This window comes from Pteropus medius, unplaced genomic scaffold, assembly GCF_902729225.1.
Source record: "Pteropus medius unplaced genomic scaffold, Ma_sr-lr_union100, whole genome shotgun sequence".
In the NCBI taxonomy this organism is placed as follows: Eukaryota; Metazoa; Chordata; class Mammalia; order Chiroptera; family Pteropodidae; genus Pteropus; species Pteropus medius.
Window position 1 is genome coordinate 1,998,480 of NW_024351735.1, and position 26,136 is coordinate 2,024,615.

General features: G+C 35.8%; 1 protein-coding gene across 7 annotated transcripts in view; it reads right to left on the reverse strand.

Moving 5' to 3' along the window:
• The window catches only part of RBPMS (RNA binding protein, mRNA processing factor), a 153,393-nt gene that overhangs the window by 68,365 nt on the left and 58,892 nt on the right, over positions 1-26,136 (reverse strand). For 4 of the 7 annotated variants that reach the window (XM_039846454.1, XM_039846450.1, XM_039846448.1 and 1 more), the window contains exons 2-5: positions 25,182-25,247; positions 20,287-20,364; positions 17,531-17,569; positions 15,866-15,928 (exon numbers count right to left, since the gene is read on the reverse strand). In XM_039846454.1, the coding sequence (XP_039702388.1) occupies positions 15,866-15,928; positions 17,531-17,569; positions 20,287-20,364; positions 25,182-25,247 (246 nt within the window). The remainder of the gene's footprint in view (positions 1-15,865; positions 15,929-17,530; positions 17,570-20,286; positions 20,365-25,181; positions 25,248-26,136) is intronic. The other 3 variants (XM_039846452.1, XM_039846449.1, XM_039846453.1) reach the window with 1 other exon arrangement.

Sequence of the window (26,136 nt, forward strand, 5' to 3'; positions counted from 1 at the left end):
TATGAAATATAATTCACATACCATAAAATTCACCCTTTTGTGTATAATTCAGTGATTTTTAATATAGGAAGAGTTGTGCTTTAGAACATTTTCATTACTCCTAAGAAAAATTCTGGACTCATTAGCAGTAGCTCCTCATTCCTCCCTCTCTTTCCTCTACACTCACTCTCAGATGCTAATCTACTTTCGATCTTTGTGAATTTGCCCATTTATTCTGGATATTTCACATAAGTGGAATCATACAATACTGGTCTTTTGTGACTGGCTTCTTTTTCTCAGGATAATGTTTTCAAGGTTCATTTATGTTGTACCATGTAGCAGTATGTCATTTTTTTTCTTGCTGAACATACCACTGTACAAATATACTACACTTTGTTTATCATTTCATCAGTTGCTGTATATTGGGTTATTTCCACATTTTTTGGCTGCTGTGAACATTTGCTGTGACATGTGTTTTTAATTCTCCAGGAGTGGAATTGCTGGATCACACGGTAACTCTATGTTAACTTTGTGAAGAACTGCAGAATTGTTTTCCAAAGTGGTTATAATCATTTCAATCTTGTCATCAATGTATGAGGGGGAGAAAATCCCATTTTTTTACATCCTTGTCAACACTTGTTATTGCCTGTCTTTTTTATTTTAGCCATCTTAGTAGGTGTAAAGTGGTATCTCATTGTGGTTTTGATTTGCATTTCTCAATGCTGTTATATTTTAAAACATTTTGTAAAGAGGGCTAAGAATAAAAGCCTTCTATTTTCAAAAGAATTTTGGTCACAAGGAAAGGAAATAACCTGGAGGCCATGAATCTTTCGACATAAAAAAAGAAATGAAGTAGAAAGAATTTTACTTTTCTGAAGTTAAAAACGCAAGTTAGAACTATAAACTGTTTTCTGAATCTTATTGAAAGATATGTCAGTCCCCTCAGAAACTATGTAGGTAAATACATACTTTAGAGATAGTCTGAGGTCTCAGGGGTCTGAACTATAGTTTTCTGAGTACTGTCAGCTTTCTCTTCTACTGGCAGCATAAAACATTCAATCAGATTAGAAACAGACACTAGGCAAGGTTTATGCAGGTTTCCCCAGGGGTCTGAAAACAATTGTTACATTCAGTTGGAGCCTTAAAATGACTCAATGGCATGCCATATAGAAACTCAAACTGGGTAATCTGTTACAGTGGAGTGGATGCGGCTCATTCGGAGACAACAGTATGGAAGGAAGTGAAAGGAAGGGTTGCATGTTATACATGTAAATAGAGACGTTGACTGGAGGAAAATAAATTGCAGGGGAGTCGATTCTACAATTTCAAAAATTCCTCCCAACTCAATACTATTTCTAAAAATGAATAAGTAGAAATCTTCTACCATTTGTAAACAGGTCATAGTATCACAGGTGAAAGCCTGTGATGCACAAACATAAAAAAAATAAAAACTATCTGCGAGTGAAGATGACAGAAGCGAGGGACTGGTAGAGAACTGGGTCAGGTTTTTTGATGCTAAGTAGTACAGCATTATCTACATAAAGCATGAAATTCACAGAATTTTAGTTCTGAATTTTTGGGACCTCTAACCTAGAAGTTTTCAACCACAGGTATTCTCCTCACTGCCCCCTACCACGCTCCCCTGGCTCCGCCCCCATCCTTAGGGACATATGGAAATATGTGTGAGGATGTTTCTGGACTGTTACACGACTGAAGACCATAATGGCACTCAGTGGACAGGCCAGGATGTTAAAGTCCTACAACGAGCAGGACAGTCCATACAATATAAGAATGGCCTCATCCAAAATGTCAACAGCCTCTCAACACAGACAAAGACATTAAGACGTAGAAAAGTCAAGTAACTCACCTAAATTCAGTTAACTGAGAGAATCCAGAATTCAGTTTTCTGTTTCCTGTGATTGTGTGTGTGTGTGTGTGTGTGTGTGTGTGTGTGTGTGTGTGTACACCGTGTTCTGTAAAGTTCATTATTTTACAATGACTACATTATTTTCAGATAATAATGGAGGTTGTTGTTCAGTTTCCACTGTGCTGAAATTTAGGTAGATGTGGGTTCCAAAAGGGAACGAACAAGTGAGAGGAATCTGGCAGATGTAAACCGTATTTCATACTTTTCCTAAATAAGGGCATTACTTGCAGAAACATCAGGACTATTAATACAGCAGCCTGTGCTGCTGGGTCATAGCCCATTAAGAAACTATCAGACCAATTACACTTTGTTCTTTTTCTTAATCCAACTACCTCAAAGTATTGCCCTGGATTTACCTTAGGATAATTTACTACTCATTGTCTTCCTTGCCTGAGGAGTCATTTGAAAAGAATATGTCCCTCCCCATTAGTAATAGATCTAGATTATACTTTAAGAAAGATACTCCTTTCCAAAAGCTCTCTCTAGGTATATGTGGTCATATGGGTTGAAGCTGGGCTATGAGTCCATGTACAATTTATTGGTCTATTGCCTAATTTAACAGTCTTCTAGTAGGCATTAGGTTTCTAGATGTCTTGTATCCCTGTCTTGTTTTTAACCCCTTGAATTAAAAAAAAAAAAAGTATAATTTTGTTTCTAAACTAGATGTTCCAAAAAATACAATGAATTTTTTTCCTGTTTTGGAAGGAAACAGGAAAAAAAATGTGACAGACAAGAATATGCATCCATGTCTAACACTAGAATGTCTCTAGAGGTTTATCCTTGATTTCAAGCCTGTGCAATTTCTCCTCTGATAACATTTTGTAACAAGCTCAGATCTTTAAGTATAATAGAATAAGCTCAGTCACAATAGAAAAATCCATTATCATCCCTCACTAGACATCTTGGGTCTGGAATAAAAAGATTTTAATAATATTTCCTAGTGACTAGGCCACTTACTAAAACAGTTTATCCTTGGCTTCATTTTGTGTGAACAAGCTTTACCACTTAAATTCACACTCTCTTACCACTAAGCCAGATTTCTATGGTGAAACCTTCAAAGTGGGAAAGATAAAGATGTATCTGCAACAACAAAGTGAGGAAAAACTCATTTCTGTCTCCCAAAGAAGGCTTAGAACTGCAACCAGGAGATGGTCTTGGTGGACTCTCTTGCACTTATTGGTGAAGGCAATAGGAAAACTGGTTCTCCAGTAGTATCATCAGCTGTGGTTAATTATAATGACAATTTCAAAGGACCTCAACTCAAGGTCACAACCAATTTTGGGTGGAACCTCCCTACAAATGAGGTTTAAATTGTGACAATTACAAGTGGGCTTTGGAGTCTGACTGCCTGCATTGAAATCTACCTCCACTGTTGATCTTGAGTGTCTTGTTTAACCTTTCCGTGCTTCAACATCTTCAGTTATAAATTGGAAATGATAACAGTCCATACCTCACAGCGGTGATTCTAAGAAAAAATGAGCTCTTGTCAATGATAGATTAATGTCTGGCATATGATAAACACTCTTGTGGTCCAGTGCTCATCAGCGAAGGAGCTGCTTGCTAAACATGAACTGATAGGGGTTTCTTCTCCTTTGGACTTTCTGAAAAGATGCTATCACTTGTAAAAGAGAAGGATGAGATTCATACTCGGCTCTGAGACTCTCCCACCTAGAGTTCTTAATCAGGATACCCGAGCTTCTGTCCAAGCTGGTATTGGTAGTTTGAGACTTCTTTCATTCTACTTGGTTTCATTTCCCCCACAGGGAGGTGGTGCGTGTCCTGCTTCTATCGCCCACTTCTGTTGATTTATTTGCACAGTCTGAGTAGCTCTTAGGAAGATTGGCTTGGTAACTGCGGAGACTGGATCCACTTTTATAAGAGAATTAGGGAGAAGTACTTCAGAGGTATCTGGGTCTCCATTTGACTTGACCGTCCACCCCAGCTAAATTTCTTTTCCTCTAAAGCATACTTTTTGTTAGCCAGCCACCCCCTGTATACCTAACCATGCCCTAGGAGAATCTGCTCTGTATTGGATGACTATAAAGTCTTGACAGGAGCTTTGAAGAAGCTATAAACTCAATCCTTAACATGTCAACAGAATCAGAGTCAAACAGAGTTTATTTTCCAAAGGGTTGAGAGGGCATGATTATTTGAACTTCTGCCATTATGTTCTCAAACTGTCCTGAAAAGGATAATTGAAAGACCTGGGTCCTGACAATGTTAGGAAGGGGCTGACTCCACTTCAAGCATGGTCAGTTACCCATTAAAGCAATATTTTACAGTGATGCTTTGAAACAGATATTACGTGGAAAGAAACAGGCCGAAGTGCAGAAGGCATTCTTTCGTTCAGGAATCCTGACATTAACATTTCACTCTGGATTCTTAGAAGGTAAACAGGGGTCAACTGTTCTGGTAGGGACAAAGTCATCTCTTGGAATCCTAAACACACAAATACCAAATGTGGCTGGTGCCACCAGCAATCCCTTTCATTGTTTCCTCATGCCTTCTCTCGTGTCTCATTGTTGGACAGTGAATGTACCCATAAGTACCCCACCCCCTTTTTTTTCAGGGAGAAAAAGGGAGCAGCTGTATGACCATCTTTCACTCTTGCTACCTGCTGAATAAAGGCACTCAAACGAATGACACTCCTCATCAAAGCTTAAAAGGAAGTAGTTCCTAGGCAATGGTTTTTAGTTCAGTTTTTGACCTTGAGAAGATCTTTGGGTGATAGGGAATAAAACTATAAAACAAGTTTTGATGGTCTACATCTGCTTAATATTGACCCATGACTTTCTATGCTGATGTCTGTCACTCCACTGGACAAGAGAGTAACCTCGGAATTTTGGTGGCTAAATTCACTTTTTTGGGGGACATCAACAAAGAGGTTCTGACACAACCAGGTACTTCCCTGTAGTTGTTCAAAGCCTTACGGCTCCACAGGAAAAAATTCGGAGATTAAAATGATAACCTAAAGAAATGTAGGATATAAACCATGCTCTGTCAATGTAAACATGTAAATAATTTCTAGGATATGTGATTCAGCTATTAAGTCCAGATCATTGGCTAAAATCAGCTAGATTGGCACTGAGGAAAAAAGAAAACTAAATAATGAAACAAAAGAAATCCCAATCCTATTCTTAGCCATAGTCTGTATTACTAAATTAGGCCAGTCTAGAAAATACACACCTTTGGTTACATAATATACCTGGTAAAAAAGGTGTTAATTATTAATCACAACTACAAAAATAACTTTTATTCATAAAGGCCACCCATGTGCTCATTGGCTTGTGCAAAGTACAAAACTCAATATTAAATGGGGAAGGAATGAGTTTCTAGATACTAATTACATATTCAATAGCTCATTCACAGATGACTGTACAAATCCTTTAGAGATAAAAGCGTTACTGGTGTTATGGTGTTGGCACCTTAAGGAAAAGACTATATACATAATTACATGTTAAAAAACTTCTAATTACTGAAAATAGGAGACTGACCTGCTTCTGTATCCAACACATATTAGGCACATGCCAGACAAAATAAGACAATAAATGTGTGTGTTGTGTGTATAGTGTGTTATGTGTGTAAATGCTTTATGAACTCTGAGGTATGCTGAATGATTAACACTGTGCAATATAAAGTCTCAGAATCATAAAACAAGTATTTCTGTATCTATGTAAAAAAGTCCTACTTGTTAAGTGGGCAGGATAAGAAAATGCATTTAACACACCTTTCTTTTAATGTTTGTTAGGTCATTTCAGGACCTGTCTTAACTTTTTGTAAATGATTTAAGGATAATTTTGCATAGTTTACTTTGAGTCTTTACTAATGGCTAGTGTAGAAGAGATGCGGGTAGGTAGGCGAGAAAAAAACAGTGCTGATATAAACAGTCTCTACAATTGAATAAAGACAGTTGCCTAAACTTTCCAAAACCATTTTGAAAAGACTTCCATTTAAAGATCAGACAGAGCCCACAATAAGCCTCCGAGTATATTTTTACAGCCCTGTTTCTGCTTTCGAGTTCTCTAGCATCAAACATACCCCCTCTCAACAGAATCCAGTGGAAACTCCCACACTTGTGTGTGCATAACCAGGTTTAGGTAATCTTAACATTAAATCTTACTTAATATTAAAGTTAGTCTTTAATTACCAAGAGGAAGTGAAAAACATGTCCATTTTAGTTATTGATTTTTAATGGGCATAACAGGATAATGGCAATTCTTTAAAAAGGTTGTATTACATTTAAAAAATTAAAAATATTTTTATACATCAACAGCTTTATGTCTTCAGTTTTACTGGGTATAAAAATGAGAGCCATGTACACCAATAAAATATTAATTTGGTCCTCAAAGTCATAGTCATTTATTAACATCACTATAGATAAATCAGCCCATGGGTGGGAAATCTGTTCTCTGATGAATGCTGTAAAAATACAGAAATAAGGAAAGATCTGTTTTTTTTTAAAAACTCTAGCACAGACCATCAAATGGCTTGCAACCTCTTTCCAAATAAGAATTTGGGGCTTAGGCACAAGTTAATTGAAAAGAATGTAAACAGTGAAGTCTAAACTTCGGAAGTTCACTACAAAGTACTTCCTGTGCTTCACAAAAAAAGCCAAAATAAAGTGAGTCAAAATGGATCTCACCTCTGAGCAACTTAAATCGGCACTCTTGTTCCACTCTAATGCATCCCCTCTAGGCCACTTACTGGCGATCTGACAAGGCTGAGGCCGAATTTCCCCCTCTCTACAAAAAGGCTTGTCTAGACAATAAATCCTAAAGAATCTCACTGGCTGATAAATATAATAGTTTATATAGAATGGATACAGGCTTTTTTGGTTTTAAATAGATTGAATCGGAACCTGAAATGGAGAAAGATATGTGCCTGATTAACTTGATAGAATAAAAGGGAGATGCAGGTGTTTGTTGGGCTTACAATATTTTGAAGGCTTGAGAATATCAAGGACATTTATAACTTTGTTGCCCCAAAAAGCTCCAAGGAAGGACCAATGAATCACTTTACTATTAATCATAATATAAATCAATGTTCATATAAATCAACATTCAGAAGTACTCTGAACCCAGTGGAATTTGGGATTCCATATATTCGTTTATATGTATTTTTATATTACATATATGTATGTATGTATATGTGTGTGTGTATATATGTATAATCAATCTGGGAAAGGGGACTTAGGAATAAAAAACAGTCCTTTGTGAAAGTCATCATCATCAATTATAAGAATTTTTACCATTTATTGAGTGTTAATAGCTTTAAAAATACCTATCTCATTAATTTGATCCTCTTACCCTTTGAAATAGATATTATCAGTAGCAGGAAAACTGAGGCTCAGAGAAGAGCCTCAAATCAGTAAGTGGCAGATCTGAACCTAGTCGGCCTGACTCTAACACCTTTAATACATTGCCTTTGACTAGGAAGCCCTCTCAGGCCTGATAATTAGTTATCAAGAAGACGTTTTCCTTGCTCTCCCCTTAGCCTCCATTTAGAGATTTAGTACCTTTTCACAGGTACAAACATACCGACAACATTTAATGTTATGTGCAAATACACCAAACCACTCCAATACATCAAAGACAATCTATTTTTAACACTAGTGAATTAAAATTAATTTTTAGCATTGTTTAAAGTATGTTTTTAGAACTTGGTGAACAGCAATATAGATAAACCAGGAAGACACAGTGAAGCATTAGGAAAATCAACATCTTTCTACTAGCTACCTAGGACATTCTTAAGCCTAAAAGCCTTTTCTCCATTAATTTTGTCACTCATTTATTGAGCATTCTAAGATATGCAAACAGCCAGATTCCCTTTCATAACCTGGTTGTTTGCTTTTGTCTTTGAAGTGCATCTAAGATCTGTAACCTTGAATAGTCATTTCTGCCTCTATTCAATGTTCCCTTATTTGCATATTACATTTGGCCTTCTAACTGAATACCAAAATTCTATAAAAAATTATATTGTAATATTGTGTAAATTCTAATTTTCATTTGAAAGTGTAGAAAATTTTATACTTTAACTTTCTGCTTGAGAACATGATGTGAGTGCCTTTTTCTAAACTTGTTTTCATTTCTCATATTTCCAAATTTATTCTTTAAATTCTGTGTATTTATTCATTTAGTTACTTTTGAGGGATGTCCTTTTGAGTGTAAGGCAAATAAAAGACAAAATTGATTAAAATGATTCAATATTCAATATAATAGAACCACTGGTTACCAATTTTCACCAGGAATTTTCCACCCAACTACATTTTCTGGGGAAATTATGTGGCCCTCTTAATTTTAAAACATTAATCTTAAAATTAACTTGCCCCACAAGGGCTAAAAACAAAACTTATACCTTCTTATGCACTATCCAGGTTACTCAAAATATCACTTAATCTTTCAAAATATTCCCTATTGAATCTTACCACTACATTTTTAGAAGAGGAATTTTAGTCGTAAAAATATTTCATGGGTTACTTTTTCTATAAATATGCGATTTTAAGATGGGTTTTTATTATTTTTAAGATTCTAGATTACTCAAATCATGTTTACTAGAATTGTTTTATTTTGTATTCCTCCTTTTCCTATATATACAATGCAGTATATATATTTTTTATATTCTAGAAGCATATTTATGGTTTCTTCTCCCCTACTTATTTTTACACATTAAAAAATCCTTGACTATCTAAAAATTTTAAAACGTTTCCACGTAATATTTATTAAATGCCTATTAAAACAAAAAAAGTACACATTTAACTATAAAGAAGGAAAATACCTCATACTGTGTATACTTGTAAGGAAATAAGAGCACAATAATTGACACGTCCTCTCAAAACATCCTATTCCACTTTAAGGGGGTTAAGTCCCACCCCACATCTCCAATACTTTAAAATGTTCTAATTCATTCTAACTACAGAGTAAGGCAGAGTTTCAGCTCTGTGGATCAAAAGTTTAAATCCATGCAGTTTATCAGAAACCCTAAGCCCATGCTGGAGGGAGCTCTGGTATGATCATTCACTAAAAACTAAAAGAGTGATTTTACAACAAAGTGATTTTAAGGAGCCAAAATGTGCTGCACTGCAGAACAATCAGTAATGTGGATGGCCTAGAGAGTGGTGAACTTTGGCTTTAAAAAACTGGCTTGAATTCTTAGCAAAAGGAATCCCAACTAATAACTCATTCTTTGCACTTCATGTTCCACAAACACATATTACACATTTTCAACTTTCACTTACATTAAGGGCAAATAGATTCTCAGCATTTCTGAAATACCTAAGGAACCATGGAGAAAGGGCAAGGTCAATGATTTGGCAGTTTTAAATGGAAATCTAGATAAGTTTAAACAAGTAGATCCTCCAAAAAAAAGTCCACAATGCAAAGTCTGAGGGCAGTTTCACATAGCCATGTAATATCTGATGAACTATTTCACTTCCACATATACTTGTCACTGGACTGACTATACACTGGTTTCTGTGTGAGAATCCGTGGTTCTTCCTGCTCATTTCCTTTGGGAAAGGATGATGCTAACACTTCTGGCTACTTTTCCTTCTCCAAACTTCCTTAGGATTTCTTTTACTAGCATTGGATCTTACAGTTAGTTTTCTACGTGAATGCTTAATAGACTTAAATAACCTACTTTTCTTCAGGCAAAGACTCTAATTGGGAATTGAGCAAATTCCTCACATTCACCTTTATTTATTTATTTTTTTCAGAACAACTTTTAAATTACATGCTGCACCATTCCTAGGGAGGTTTTATAACAATCCAAAAATGCAGGACATAAGGAGAGCAGAGAAAAAAAGAGAGAAAAAGCCTATTTCAGACTTTTCAAGGGGGCTAGCTGAATTGAGCTGTTTGTCAAGTACATGCAGTCGTTGAGAGAGTCCAACAACCCTGCATCATGGCAGCTCTGTATTGGCACAGGCACAGTCCCCAACCCAGTGATGTCAAACGACTGCCTTAAAACTGCAAGTCGAGAGTAAGCAGTCATAAACAGATTTAACGATAAACACTAGATCGAACTCATGATCTCATTTGGCAGCTCTGCATATTTCCCATCCAAAAGTCCCAGCTGGGATCACACTAATTAGGTTTCTTCAACCACTTTGAGCAACAGGCTAAGAGACATTTAGGGAGAAATTTTTAAAACTGATAAGAAACATGTTGACATGGTGCCTGGTGAGAAGAGAGCTGAGATAGGCCATCTGGGTGCTTGTGTTTGTGAAAAGTTTTGTTTAGTGGAAATACTTCACCTAACTCACAAGCTGTACAAATATTAAGATCAAAAGTCCTAACTTGTACAACCTGTCAGGAAAACCTGTGATACAGGAAACAGTGACTGTCATCCAGACTCCTGTCAAACCGAAGCCAAAACGTCTGAGTGGCCACTGCCGGTCTCAACTGCCCTGATGTCTCTCTGTACTCAAGAGTTTGTACCAGCACTTTATGGCTGTATCTTTTAACTAAGAAAGTATTTTCATGGAATAGGTTCATATTTAGAGCATTTTGCAAGTGTTTTTGCTTGGTGGTTTTCCTTTAACACTTTCAGAAGTGAATAATAACACCCCTATTTCACAGATGGAGAACCTGGTATAGGAATATTGAATTATACTCAACCGTTTAGAAAGTTGGTAGTTGGAGAGGTCAAGCTATTTAACAAAACTGAATTTATGTACAAGACTGGAATTATTGTGATATAAATAACTGCAGTTTTTCCTTCATTGCCAGGAATTTATGGAAAAAGCTAAGTTTTCCTGATATCAGCTGTTTTTTCAACATGTGTCACTATCAGGTACCTTTTCAACATGCTTTCTTACAAATTAAAAAGATTTTCCTAAAAATTCTCTTTTTGCCACACACATTATTGAATCAATAAATTTCTTTAAAGATTAATAATTTAATACTATATATCCTCAATTTCTCTTCATTTTCCATTTATTATTAAGGCATCTTTGCACTGGAAGTCTGAATAACTGCCAACTTTTCCTTCTTCAATACCAAACTGCTTTCATTTCTTTATTCTGAAATCTATGTAGATCTTGAGAAAATACCTTTCCTTCATGTCTTATGTTTTGTATTCTTGTATATACAACATGCAAGTCTTGTATTTAAAAGAATCATCCAATGGTTGAGTTGAGTTTTCTCCAACTTTCTTTTATTAACAGGTAAACTATTTAAGGGTAATACAGTTACATTAATTAGAACTACCATCATAGGAATGTTACTAATCCCTGTTAAAAGAAACATTTTAAATCAGGTGGGAATCCAAAAGAACCCAACTGTACGACTGAAATCTGTCAAAAAGCATTTATCAAGAACCCAATGATTACTTCACACCTACTAGGTTGGTCATAACTAAAAACAAAACAAAACAAAACCCCCCAAAACAGAAAACAACAATTACTGGTGAGGATATAAAATAATTAGAACCTCATAATATTGCTGGTGTGAATGTAAAATGGTGCAGCCACTATGGAAAGGTTTGGAGGTTCCTAAAAATCTAAAAATACAATTACCATATGACTTGGCAATTCCGCTCCTAAGTATATATCTAAAGGAATTAAAAAGGAACTGTCCCTATTCAAATAAATACTTGTACACCAATGTTCAATGAAGCATTAATCACAATAGCCAAGAGGTGGCAACGACGCAAGTGTCCATCAACAGATGAATGGATGAATCAAATGTGGTATATCCATACAGTGGAATTTTACTGAGCCAAAAAAAGATATTCTGATTCATGCTACAGTATGGGTGAATCTTCAAAATATTATGCTAGGTGAAAGAAGCTAGACACAAAAGGACAAATATTCCAATACCTAGAATAGGCCACTTATTAATAGAGACAGAAAATAGATTAGAGGTTATTAGGGGCTGGAGGGAAAAAGAGGATGTACTGCTTAAAGGTTACATAGTCTCTGGGGTGATGGAAAAATTGGGGGAATTGTGGTGATGGTTGCACAACATGGTGAATGCAATTAATGCTGCTGAATGGTACACTTTAAAAAATCATTAAAGTGAAAATTTTGTTATATATATTTTATCACAATTAAAATAACATCAAAACCACTGAATTGTACATTTTAAATAAGCAAATCACGTGCAGAGTTTTATCTAATACAGCTTATTTTAAAAAGAACCTAGTGGACTTGAGGGTGCAAGGATAAATAGAGAACACTTAGATCAAGGAGTCTAGTTTAAAAGTCAAGCCTAAGCAATGTTTATTTGTGAAAGCAATTTGTATTACAGAATTTAATAACATCAGACATCTCTGCTCTAACATAATAATTTATAACAGAGACTATGATAAAACCTACCCCAATAACAGCTATTTAAAATTAGGGGAGGAGGAATATCAAACAAAATGGCATGTATGCTCGAAAGTCCACACATGACCTTTTAAAGTACTTTAGATGAGTGATTTCCAAACACTAGTTTTAAGACAATGCCTATTAAGGAAATGTACAGAAGCAAGGAGCATGACGAGTCTGTTGATCTGAAGTATTAATTACAAATCACTCATTAAAACACAATTTCAGGTAGGCAACAATGGCAATATTGGGGTTTTCGCAGTTGGTAGGAACAGCCAGAGATGGCTTATTCCCATTTCTGCTCAGGGTCTTTATCCTTAGATCTGCCCTGCTTCTTGTATTCTTAAAATTTCCACAAATCAAATTTTTACTAAGCCGGTGAACTTTCAGTATCAATGTATTTGATTTACATTCCCAAATTATAAAGGCTCCCCTTTCTATTAGCATGGAAAATGGAAAACTGCCAGTACAGAAATTACAAATGTGTGTGGAGGGTGAAGGATAGGTCAGATATTTTGCTGTCAGTTTAAAGAAAAAATGGGGTTTCTAATCAAGTGGACTAATGGGAACATAGATAACCTGAAAGGATGTCTGGGTTTGGGTTATTTTTAGCTAAATTTGAGAGTTTTTGCTATAAAAACAAAATACACTATATATATTTAGAAGATACGAGTAACCCCCGATGAAAGTTCAATGATACTACTTAATTCAATCTAAGCTGTTCCATAAAGTTATCAAACTGACTGAAGCATAATCCAAAAATGGAAGAAAATGAATGGATTTAAAAAACAGTCATTTCGGGAAAAGACTAATTATTAATACTAATAATTCAAACAAATAGAAACCAAGACAGAGAAATAGGAAGAAACGTTCCAGACATGGAGAAGTGGTTCATAACACCATGAAACTTTTATACTGAGAGTCATACTGAATTGAGGTTTAAGTTTCTCAATAGCAGAATCAAACAAAACATTACAACATGGAACTTTCCGCAAAAGAATGTGAGAAAAGGCTTTTAAGAGAAGCCTGAACAAATGACACGAGGAGAAAATTTTGTAATAGTTATGAGCATCATATGTTTTTAATTCACAAATGAGAAAAGATGGCCCTGAAAAAGAACATAATATGTTGGGTCATACAGAAAATGTGTCAGCTTCGTGATTAAGTATTACCCTGAAAGGGCCCATTTTTTTCTGCAGAGAGAAGGAACCTTGCTCAATGGTCACATACCAAACTTTATCATTGCTGTTTGTCCTGGACATCGTGAATTAAATAGGCTGTCATTGCCACCAGGAATAAGATGCAAGAGGCTTACTTCTATTTGTAGCTCTAAACCTACACTTCCTGAACTGAGTCATCTGTCCTGTCTAGGCCTCAGTTCCCTGAACTATAACAATAGGATGGTTTCTAAGGTGCAAAGACCTCTAATACTTCATATTTAAAAGTTAAACACATTGAGAAAGAGATCAACCAGGAGCTCAATAAAAGCCCTATACTCAAAAGTCAGCCTCTGAGCAGAAGAAAGCTCAGGTTCAGTACTCCACAGGTAAACATTAAGAGTTACCTTTAGCTCCACAGAACAGAATTCGCTTGGAGAACTCTGCTCGGAGTTCTATTTTGCTTGGAGTTCTTCCCCAGTTATTATTACATGAGCAATAAAGAGAATTAATGATTAAGGGAGAGAATGCTGCTATAGGAAGGCATGCTGCCAGTGGAAAAAAAAGGAAGAGCTAAGCACAGGCAGACCTTAGGTCAAAAAAGCACAATCATCTGGGGGCATTTGGCATAGGGATGGGCTTAAACACCTATATCACTATGTTATAGCATGGCTCAATGCTTGATACTTGATATTTATCATGATATAACCCTCAGGCACCAGGAAGAATTGAAATTATATTGCTATGATCTGCTTGTCATGCAAGGAAACACAGCTTATGACTATTACCATTTAATAACCTAGCCAATAAGGGAATGTTGCCTTCAGATGAGAGAGGCCACTATAAAAGCCTACTGTTCTTCAGACAGAGGGTCATGACATCTTTATCCACACAGCAAAGATAAAACAAAGCAATGAAGAGCCTATTCTGTGAACAAGCTTCAACTGCTGTTACTTCCTTTAGAAGAACAATGAAAAGAACCTGGTGAAAATTGCATTTAACATGACTTTGAAGGACCCAGAACATTTCTGCATTTAGAAAGATGCCAATCTTCATGAAAAACACTGCCTAAATAGAAATCATGGTTTTATTTTTGAGTTTCAATTTTTTTTTTTTTTGAGAAAATTCTGGTTGTGTCTTTGTAATGCAAAAAAATCACAAAATAATTTTTACATTAAAACATTCGATTATACGTTTTGCTTAAGTGTGTACCACTGGTGCTCAATAAATAACTGGTTTGTATTTTGTTCTGTGGAAGAGAAACAGACTGAGGTTATTCTGACCAGGAGGTCATTTATCAAATCCAGAAAAATTGAGCTCTTTGGAGTTCCTAGATTCCTAAGACTTTCCTGTATGTTTTCATGAAAAACCAACAACAATCAAACCATTTCTTCTGAGAGTGTATGCACTTTTTTTCAAAGCCCCCAAAACTCTCAAGATTGTGTCACAATAACACCATTATGTTGAGTAAACAGATCCCTTGGAGGCCCTTTCCCTGGACACCAAGTTATCAGGCCATCAAATGTCTCCTATAGCCCCACCTCGGCATGGTCCCTCTTAGCATCCAGGCATTCAGAGGAGCAACTGGCAGGGGTACCTATAGATTCTAAAGCAACATAAAGGCCAGTGACAAGTTCACAGAAGCTTACACAATGACACTCAGATTGCAACCAGTCAATTGGCCAGCTGCCTTTCCATAAGCACCCTAAACACTTTTGGCAGCATTACTCAGTCCTCATTCACAGCTGCTTAGGCCAAACACCTGGAGCAGGATGGAGCCAGATTCTTCACTGAGACTCCTCACCTGAAGATCAGCTCTCAGCATCTAGAACTAAATTAAATCGGCTTCCTTCCACCCTCTCTTAGCTTGATTCTCTTGTTTTGTTTCTCAACACATCAAAGGGGAAAAATATTTACTGAAGTAAAGCTGGTTAAAGTCTCACAACATATGGCAGACAAGATGCCTACAAACCAAATACAGCTATCTCTATTCAATTATAGTTTACTATCACTTATTATATCACAGTACAGAATGTCTTTTATATCATAGTACAGAATGTCTTTGGGAAAACCATATATGCATGTTTTTTATCAATCAGAATAAAGACTATGACCCGTTTAAAAAACAAAAAGCCACATACATAAAATGAAAACTTTATGAAATAAGGAAAATCAAGATTTTGATCTACTCTTGGCTTAGCCTTAGCCATCAAGAGTATAATGATGGCCAAACTAAGCTCTGTACCACCATTGAGATATGACTGTGCTGTGAGACCCACATCATCAGGTATTTTGAGCATTATAGTGAAAGCTAGAGAAGAACAAAATGTTATTTAATAGCTTGTACATCTGACCACAATTCTAGGAAAAATCTCTTTAGAGGGCTAATTAAATTGATGTTAGATTGAGAAGACATATTCCTTCCATTTGAGGTTCTGTCACTTCTCCTCACCTCATAAGGAAGCCCCCAATGATTACATCATTAGTACTCACATTCAAAGCATTCTTTGCAGCTTCTGCTTCTGAGCGACTGTCAAAACTGACAAAACCTACGGGCTGAAGAAAGAAAAACAAATATGAAGGGAAAAATAATCAGGGGATAGCTATTTTTCTGGATCAAAGGTGATATCGAACTGAAGAGCTAAGATAAAGAAATGATCATGGGCAATGGTGTAGAAATAAGAAAACCAGTCTTGAAGAATCTTGACTCAGTGGTTTAGACAAATTTCTAACACAAATAAAAGGAATTGTGAGGGTGGTTCTTCCAGGACATAGCTGGAGATTCAGAGAATCATAAAAATAATCTAGAAGGAGTTGAAAAGTGAGCAGCAGTGAACAAGGGGATAGAGAAAAACTTGGGTCAAGAGGCTCTACTTTCCTAAATCAAATTCACTGTATCTCAGTTTCTTCATCTTTTAAAATGGGAAGAGAACCAAATCACCTTTTGGTACACCGTAAGTGCAAGGACTATAATGACACAATGATAAAAGCCCTATACTCTTGTTGCATGATCACAATTACAAAATGAGCACAGTCATCGCAAATCCCAAGGGGTACCTTTAAAAGTCCTGTGTTTAATGATATCACTTATATGTGGGATATAAACCTAAAAGCAACAAATGAACAGGACAAACAGAGACTCATGGACTAGAGACTAGTGGGAGTGGGGGAGGAGGGGGTCGGTAGACGGTTAAAGGGGGTCAAATAGAGGTGGGTAGGGGGAGGGTGAAGTGAGTAAAGGGGATCAAATATATGGCAGCTGAAGGAAACTGGACTTTGGGTGGTAAACACACAATAGAATATACAGATGTCAAATGATAATGTACACCTGAAAATTATATAATTGTATTAACCGATGTTATCCCAATAAACTTAATTAAAAATAAAATAAAAAAGGCTTGTGTTTAATTAGGTATGTAAGCCATACTGTTCTAACTAAAGAGAGAGGGGTCATAATCCTTTTAGATTCAATATTTTTCAGTCCAGAAGGATGCTTGTAACATAGCTTATGCCCAATAAAACAGGGAATTCTTTGAGTAATGGAAAGTGAGTAGGAGGTGAGGATGCCAACTGGTCAGCATTAGAAAAAAGAATATAGCTGAAAATTTTCAAGAATCTTGCTGGAACTGTTAGGGCCACTGATTACCACATCCATTAAGGGTTTGAAAGACAATATAATTCTTTACCACAAGATACACCAGTTGTGAAAGATTGCCTGTTTAACTTTATTTAAAAAAAATAGAATTGAGAATAAAAATGAATCTGGATAATAATTATTTTGAATATATAGATAACTACGCTGGATGCATCACGTTTGCCTTCTTTGGGGGTAGTTCCAGTAATCCTAGCTGGAGACTATGGAATTACAAATCCTTTTTCTGTGCTAATTCCTAACCAGTCTCACCCTTAATTTTATTTTATTTTTTCTTTTAATTTATTTTTAACTTTTTAAAAATTAAGTTTATTGGGGTAACATTGGTTAATACAATTATATAATTTTCAGGTGTACATTATAATTTGACACTGTATATTCTATTGTGTGTTTATCACCCAAAATAAAATCCTAATGGAAATAATGTTGAACCACAGTAACATTCTTGAAGTCAATTCGCACTTATTGTAGAAGTGATCATTTACATGCAAGTTTAAAATTCTTACCTGCTTAGATGTGAGCTTTATAAGAGAACCCTCGTAGCCCTGAAAACAAAGAACCAAATTTAGACCTAAACAAAGTACTAAGAAAAAAAGTAATTATAGCATCTTGCTCAAGTAAAAATGATTTCTTTATGGCTATTGACTACCTCTTTTCACAAATGCCTTTCAAGTTAACCACAAAAGCAAATTATGCACACACACACACATACCTATGCCTATGTTTGTATTCTTGGGGCCTAAAAGTAATCAAGCCCTGAAATTCATGCATTTTTATGTTTTTTTTTTCTTATTTTTTTAATGGTAGGAAAATGAGTGTGTCTCTAACAGCAGATCTCTTTATTTTATAGAACTAGGAGAGAGAAGGGGGTAAATTTAATAAGATAGGAAGGCCAGAGTATGTTAAACTTGATTATGTAATTGCTATAAGACAACAACGAAACATTAAGAATGCACTAGATAGAAGTTATTAATCAAAATTTCAAAACTGTCAGGAAAGGTTAAGCAAGTAATGATGCTAAATCTTGTTGAGTTCTTTTGCTTATATATTGAATCAGCCACTTTTCATGCTGGTATTCTGATTGAGACAAGCAAAAATTCCCTTTTGGGTTTTCACTCCAGCTCATCCTAAAGGAAGATAGAAACCCTCTCTTTTACTTCCTTCCTTCATCCTCCCTGGCTCCTCAGAATAAGGATAACAAAGTGTTTATTTCTGAAAATAATCAATGGCTGATGGCTTGCACTGATGGATTACACAAGCAGGGAAAAACACCACTTGACATGATTGACCACCACACATATCAGTACAGAGACAGATTTGCAGACTATGGTCACCCTCCTCGGACTTTAATTAAAAGAGGGTTGTTAGGAATGTAGCAGGGTCCTGACTTTAACACAGCATTTCTGGGCAGGATGTTGGGATTGATTCATTCCCCTATCTTCCCAGCAGAGAACTATGCAACTAATTAGCTACTGTAAACATTTTACCTCAACAGCCTTGAGCTCTTCTGGCCAAAGAGGTCATGATTCACAGCCCCGCCTCTTTCTTTTTCAAGGTGCTTTCTCTAAAATACCTGGAGGTTTAAACACCCTGAAGGGCTCAGTGGCAAAGGACAAATGGATATTTCACTCAAGTAAAACACCACTGGTAGGGATATATTGTGCTCTCAAGTCATAAGAAGAAAAGTAGTATCACACAGTACTTCGGAACAGGGATGGCAGAGCCAGATTGCTTGGGTTCGAATCCTGACTCCGCCATTTATTCTATGTGTAAACCTTGAGCAAAATTTATTCAACTGCTCCAAAATCTTCCTCATTTAAAAAAATAAGGCCAACTCACTTTAAAGGATTGTGATGAGAACTGAATAATTCATGTAAGGGGCTTGATGGCCGAATATCTATGCACACACAAACATACACACACAATATTTTGTACATTAATTAAGAAGATCGATTAGTTTAAAAAGTCCTCATCCTACAAAAGAAATAGTAAAAACTGCAACTTTGTAGAAAAAACTCAGGAAATAAACTTTATAAAGTTGGCACTCTCTCCCCACAACACCATCTCTTTCTTTCCTACTTCCTCTCAGCTAACCTCATGCCTAACCTTTCTGTTTCCCTCTGTACTGTCATCATTCTTATTGCACTAAGGGGATGGCTGTCAGAATGGAATTATATCCATTATTACATGGTGCCTTCTTGGCACATAAGCTAGACTGTTTTATCTTTGCTGATTTTAACTGGCTGCCCCCTCAATCCTCCCTTTCTTTCTTTCCAACCTAGCTGTTTTCAGCTGTCACATCCTATTCCCTCTCCTGTTTCTCAACCTGTCTTGCCTCTGTGGCTGGGGTCCTGCTTCAATGGGGATGAATCTTTAACTAGAAATCAAAATGGTCCATCGCCTAATCATAAGTGTGGCCTGGCCAGGTATATACTGCTGATATGTCTTTGATGACTAGTTCAGACACAGTTCCTAAATTTATCATACTTAGGTTTACTCCTTGAGGGCCAAGGCCTCCAGCCCACAATTTTCCCAGTCTCAGTCTTCTCCTATCCTCCACAGGCTAACCTTTGATTCTTCTCCATGCTTATTTCAGCTTTAGTTCAACTTCCTGTTAAGTCTTCAATCCCAGCAACATTAAGTATCCCTAAAGTAGGTTTATCTCGATAGTCACACTCCATTAAATATTTCAGTAAGCACCAGGAAAGAGTCCACTCAATTCACGCCACTATTTTACTTTATTTGAAATGTAGGACTTGTTTTCCCATGGAAAAAAAAATAATGGTGTTAGGTTCCTAGTCTAATTCATAAAAGACTATTTAATGTACCATGTCTCCAAAGAATAGTGTTAACAGAACTATTTCAACTAAGAAAGAATCTCCTAGGGATAGGACTTGACTTTATTATCACATTTGAAATATAAATACATAATCAGTAATTCATAATATTTTTTGGTGACCTGTACTAAGAAGAATACCTCCAATTGGCAGAGGAGGCTGCTCTATGTAGAACAGAAACAGATACATGTTCACATGAATAAGAGAAGTCTCTAGATTAGCTGATGGGTAGACAAATGGCAGCTTCAGTCTTTTCTAAGTAAGACTGTACATTACAACTGAGTTAAGTCTCCATTACTAATCATTTAAAAATGTCACTTTATAGGGTACTTTCTCAAACATTTCATTTCTTCCTCCAAAGAGCTCCCATGAAGCTCACACATACACTTTTTGTTTCCTTTGGCAATTTCTGAAAGAACAGGTACCTTAAATGGTCTGAATAGCAAATAGAGCTCCCGAGGTTTGATATCCAGAGGGAGACCACTGACGAATAGGGTCCGGACCTGGAAAATAAATATGAGAAGTGATATTTAGGAGTAGAATCCAGAGAACAGCTCTCACTTAAAATTTCAAAAACGCATTTCTTCAAATATTCCACAAACCCTACCTAATTCATGTTCTTTCAATGACATGATGAATACTCTAATGTTAAGATGCCATTAGGCCAATTCTTCTATGTGGATTATTCAAAGTGAACAACCTCTAGCTGATTTAAATTCACAAAATGACTTCTTTTCCAACTAGACATGCCCTGGTTCTAAAAAATGTGAGACAAGAGAATCTAGATAGTCAAATTCTTAGCTTAAGAAAAACATGTCATGAGGATGAGGACAGTAAATCTACCATTCCTTTGCTCTAATCAAATGAACAGTGTGTGGTTCAAAAATGAAATAAAAAAAAATTTTGTTTACTTCTGCTTGTCTTTTCATTGATTCCCTCATCAGCATTACAGTAATTTTAATAAATGTGAAAGTTTACTGAACTATTCAAACACATCTAAATAGTAGCTAAAATGCTTAACTCTGTACCTTCTCAATTCCAAAACAAAAGGGCAGACCTCACTGACTTATACCTATAAGGCCCACGGTACAAACTGTGTGAACAGTGTCTACTAAAACACAGAACACAGATGACACACTTCCAGATGAGAGGATCAGAGAAAACACGTTAGCATCTGAATGGGAACTTAAAGGATAGATAGGATTTTACCACATAGATATAAAAGATGATGTAGGATGGGGAAAAGTCACAGGCAGAAAAAAACATGAATGATGGCAATGAAAAGGGGATAGCACAGTGTATTTTGGGAGATGGCGCAAATTGAACAGGTAGCTGAGGATCAAACCACAGGGGACATCAAAAGTCACTGGCTCAAGAATTTGGTCTTGAATTAACAGGCAAAGAGTAACCACTGACTTATCAATACCACATTGTTTTGTACTTAGTTTAATGTATTTTGTGTGGCTTTAGTCAGTACCCTGCCCTAGCTCTAACATATAACTGACATATGACATTGTATAAGATGTACCTGTTGATTTGGTATTATATATTGCAAAATGATTACCATCAGAGCATTAACTAATACCTTCATCACATCACGTAATTACTATTTCTTTTTTTGTAGTGAGAACATTTAATATCTACTTTCAGCGACTTTTAAGTATATAATACAGTACTGTTAACTATAATCACAATGCTATTTATTAGATTCCCAAAACTTATTTAACTTCTAACTGGAAGTCTGTACCCATTACCCGACATCTCATTTCCCTCACTCCCCAGCCCCTAGTAACCACCATTCTACTCTGTTTTTACGACTTTACTTCACTCCTGCATTTTCTATTCCTCTTCTCTACTCAGACTGATAAATGACTGAGCTCCTCATTAGAAATCATGTTGCTGAAGAAAAATTCAATGCGCAATTGTTAATGTGTAAATATGAAAGATGTTTCCTCAGTGAGAAATAGGGAGAACATGTTCTAGAATCCTAACACTTTCCATTGTCTCTGGTTGTAAAGAAGCACAAAACGAGATTCTTTTATTGATCTAGCACAATACACAGTGAAATATCATGCCGCTTGCATATAGATTATTTAATAAACACTATGAGTTAAATAGCCCCAGTATTGTATCTTATTTTATTATTTGCTTATTCATTCATATTTTAGACAGCTTTATTGAAGTATAATTGATATATAATAAACTGTATATCTTGTTTATAATTTGATATATTTTGACATATGCATAACATGTGAAACTGACACAACCATCAAGATACTGAACATATTCATCACCTCCAAAAGTTTTCATGCCCCTTTAATCTTCCTCCCACCCTGTCCTACTATCCTCATGCCCTGGCAATCACTGATATGCCTTCTGTCACTACAGATTGTACAAAACTTTAGAACATACATACTAAATGGAAGCATAAAGTATGCATTCTTTTTATCTGGCCTTTTTCCCTTTAGTCTGATTATTCTGAGATTCATTCACATTGTTGCATTTATCAAGTCTTATATTTTATTACTGAGTAGGATTCTGTTGTATGGATATGTTATAGTTCATTTATCCATTCACTAGAAATAACCTCAATGTCCCATCAACATTGAAGTGATGTTGGCTTTTACAAATAAAATAGCTATAAAAAGTCTTTGCATGACATATATTTTCTTTCTTCTTAGAGAAATACCTAGGAGTGGAATAGCTGGATGATGTGGTATGTATACACTTTACTTTTTAGAAAACTGCCTTCAATTCCTTGTTTTATGGCCCAGAACTTAATGAAGGTTCTCTGTGTATTAAAAACATGTGTATTCTATTGTTGTTGGGTGGAGTGTTTTATAAATGTCAATTAGGTCAAATTTGTTGTTCAATATATCTTTTGCTTCTTCCCTTCTCCCTCAGCTTTGCCAGTGATAAAGACTCTTTCCTAAGAACTTTCTTTATCAAAGCTGTTAAGGCTGAATTATTGACAATTGCCAAAGGGAATCCTGCTATCTGGTGTTCCTATAGTCCAGAAAGTGAACACTCATCTGTTCTATTTGGCTGCTCTGGCTAAGACACCCTGGGCAGAAAGAGAATTCCAACTTCCTTTTATGCAGATTTTGTTGAGTGCCCATTATATGTCTTACACTATGCCAGGTACTGACTAAATTACAGAGATTTCCATGGAAATAATATGATAAGCAGATCTATGTTTTAAACACTGGAGTACCATTTGTCCAGCAGGCAAACCTAACTATGTGATAGGTATCAATTAGGATTTTGGGAGTTACCTTAGGAAATAAACTACCATTTATAGTACTACAACAATCAAGATACTGAACACATCCATCACCTCCAAAAGTTTTCATGCCACTTTATTCTTACTCCCACACTGTCCTACCATCCTCATGCCTAAAGAAAAAGGCTTTACAAACTTGCAAGTCAAATAATTTAGCAACGCCCCCACTAGAACTCTGGGGGTTATCAACAAGAAACTTGGCATAAATTAAGATTCATCTACATCCATAAAATGTAGTATTATGCAACCAATAAAAATGATGTTCAAAGAAAAAGTACATATAGTTCAGTTATATTCTATAAAACAGCTAACATACATGTATTTGAAGAGGGAAAAAATACCTTGTAGGATATACACCAAAACATTTATATTTATATGGTTTTAGCCCTGAGTGGTACAATAAGAAGTGATTTTAATGTTTTTTATTAGCTTATGTGTATGTTCTATCTTTCTATAATAAGTATGTATTAGATACTATTAAGTTTATTTTGTTAGCTTGGGAATTGTCTCATTTTTTATTTCTTTGCTTTCTTGAGGAAACTATAAATAATGCCAATATTTATAATCAAAACTATCAGTTTTATGAAGAAAACTGTCTAATGTATATGTTTGAGAATTAAAAGAGATTCTTATCTCTGTCTCAACAGGAAACTGTTATACGTGGAAAAAAAAAAAAACACAAAAAACTGTTAGGCCTACATTTGCCACTTGCCCATAGATGACAAGAGGCTCAAAGCATCTTTTTTGTTCATTAAATTAGAGGCAATTAAGATGTCTGACATTTTGTTTACACGTGGACACAACTTTCAATTCCTAGAACCTAGTGAAACCCAATATTGTCACAGAAATCTGCCAGGATATGTCAGTTCTCACTGAAGAGATATTCTCTTCTCTGACAGAACATATATACTAAGAAAAAAAATTCTTAAATACTTACACTATAAAATTATGAGTACAACTAAAGGTCACTTAAATCCAAGCACTTGGAATCCATGTGCTTTGAATCCTTTCTAGACTTCCTCAGACTTGTCAAACTTTATATTAACCAAGGTTTTTTTTTTAAATCATGCATAATGAATGGGGAGGGGAGGGGGGAAAACTCTTCCTAGATATATAATTCTAAACTTCATTAGGTTAAAAAAAGATCATGCATAAAAAGCAGAAAAAAACTCTTCTTGGCTATGTAATTCATACTTTTCTATGAATCCCAGGTGACTGGGACCTAGAATTGAGGATATTTGAAAACATTTCAGTTTCCCTACTCTTCTCACCACATTTTTTATCTGAGCCATTAAACAACGAAGCGCTTCTGGGTTTTGTCTTTGCTGTTTATAGAAATCACAGAGGTAGGCCATGACTCATGACTGCAGGGAGCTTACCTTCAGTGAAGGAAATGATGCACACAAGACCTTCTGTGATAACAAAAAGCTTCGCTCATTTATAAAGTAACCAATTAGAACCCAAACAGTGAGATACAAGAGTTTAAGAAATGTAAATCCATGATCAAATACTCAGGAAAAAAGTTCCCCCAAACACAGCAAATAAAAGACACCAAATGAACTTTGTGGCAGGTCAATCATTATCCAGAGCAGCCCTTAATTTACCAACAGTGTCTAAGGACACAGATGTGCCTGGCACTATGCCTTTAGCATCACAGATGTTTACTTTATCGGACGCATGGGGAAACACATTTCTTAGTCAAGGACACAACATGTTTCATAGAAGTTCAAGACATAAAGCTGCTGACGGCTCTATCCCAAAGGGACTCTAATGGACTCTGTGGATATATCTCTAACTTCGTTTTTACCCCAACAGGACAAAAAGAATAAATGCTATGAAAAATTGTCCTATGCCAAACAGGATGAGCAAGAGCCTTTTTGGCTCAGCGATTATGTACCGTTCCGGCAGAGGCCAGTTACATTTTGGATAAAACCAACCATGTGTTCTCAAATGGCATTGCCCGCTACCACTGGGAAAGATACATCACATTTCAGTGACTGATATCTAATTTAATAAACTCTAATTCGGTAAAGTCACTGTGTCAGTCTTGAACTTTTCTGGATAGAAAGGCCAAAACAAGCCTTGAAATGGAAAGACTCCCACCTTTAATGAAGAACACAGGCATTATCTTGTAAGTAATCTAGACATTAAAATAAAAACCAATAGACAAATGCTTGTTAATTTCAGTACATAGCAGAGAATAATCATGTACACTTTCAAGTAGGTGACCACATCTGATAAGCACCATTGTGTCCAAAGACAATGGGCATTTTATGTGTATGTTTTAATTGTTTATGAAAAAGTCTTAGGGATCATTCTCTAGCTGCTCTGAGATGACTTCTTGAGGTTCCTCTTAAATTCCTAGGAAGGGGAAAGGCAATTTCTCATTTTCTAATGACTCATGAATAACTGTACATGTAGTCACTCATTTGAAACAGTCTGAGTAAAACCCTTGGGGGTGCGTCTATGATCATCTATCCTCTGTAAGCTTTTTCTCCATCTACCCACATTTTTAAAGGTACAAATGTAGACTCCAAAAGAAGCTTTCAAATGTGCTGTATGTTTAAATCATTCTTTTGGTGTAATCATTCTTTAAAACACACATGTGGATTCACAGAAAGAACTTTCAAGAGGTGTTTTAGAAAGCGTTTTTGTTTGTTTGTTTGTTTTGCAGTGGGTAGCACAGTCCTAGGCACAGGTATATGCTCTATAAATATCACTTGAATTATTTTTAGAAATCTCCAGAATAACATTGTATATTCATGGGAGATAGTGTTTGCTTGTAGAGACCTCTGGTGACTGACTACATGGCAAACAAAAGGAGTCTACCACATTTCCCAGTCACAATCATATAAATAAAGTTACCACAACATCAAATGATACTCATATATGACAAAAAGGTAAAAGATTAACATTATAAATGACAGAAATTTAGAAGAGGAAAAAGAGAAATGAGACGAAACAACCAGAATCAAGGGAGAAAAATGAAAAA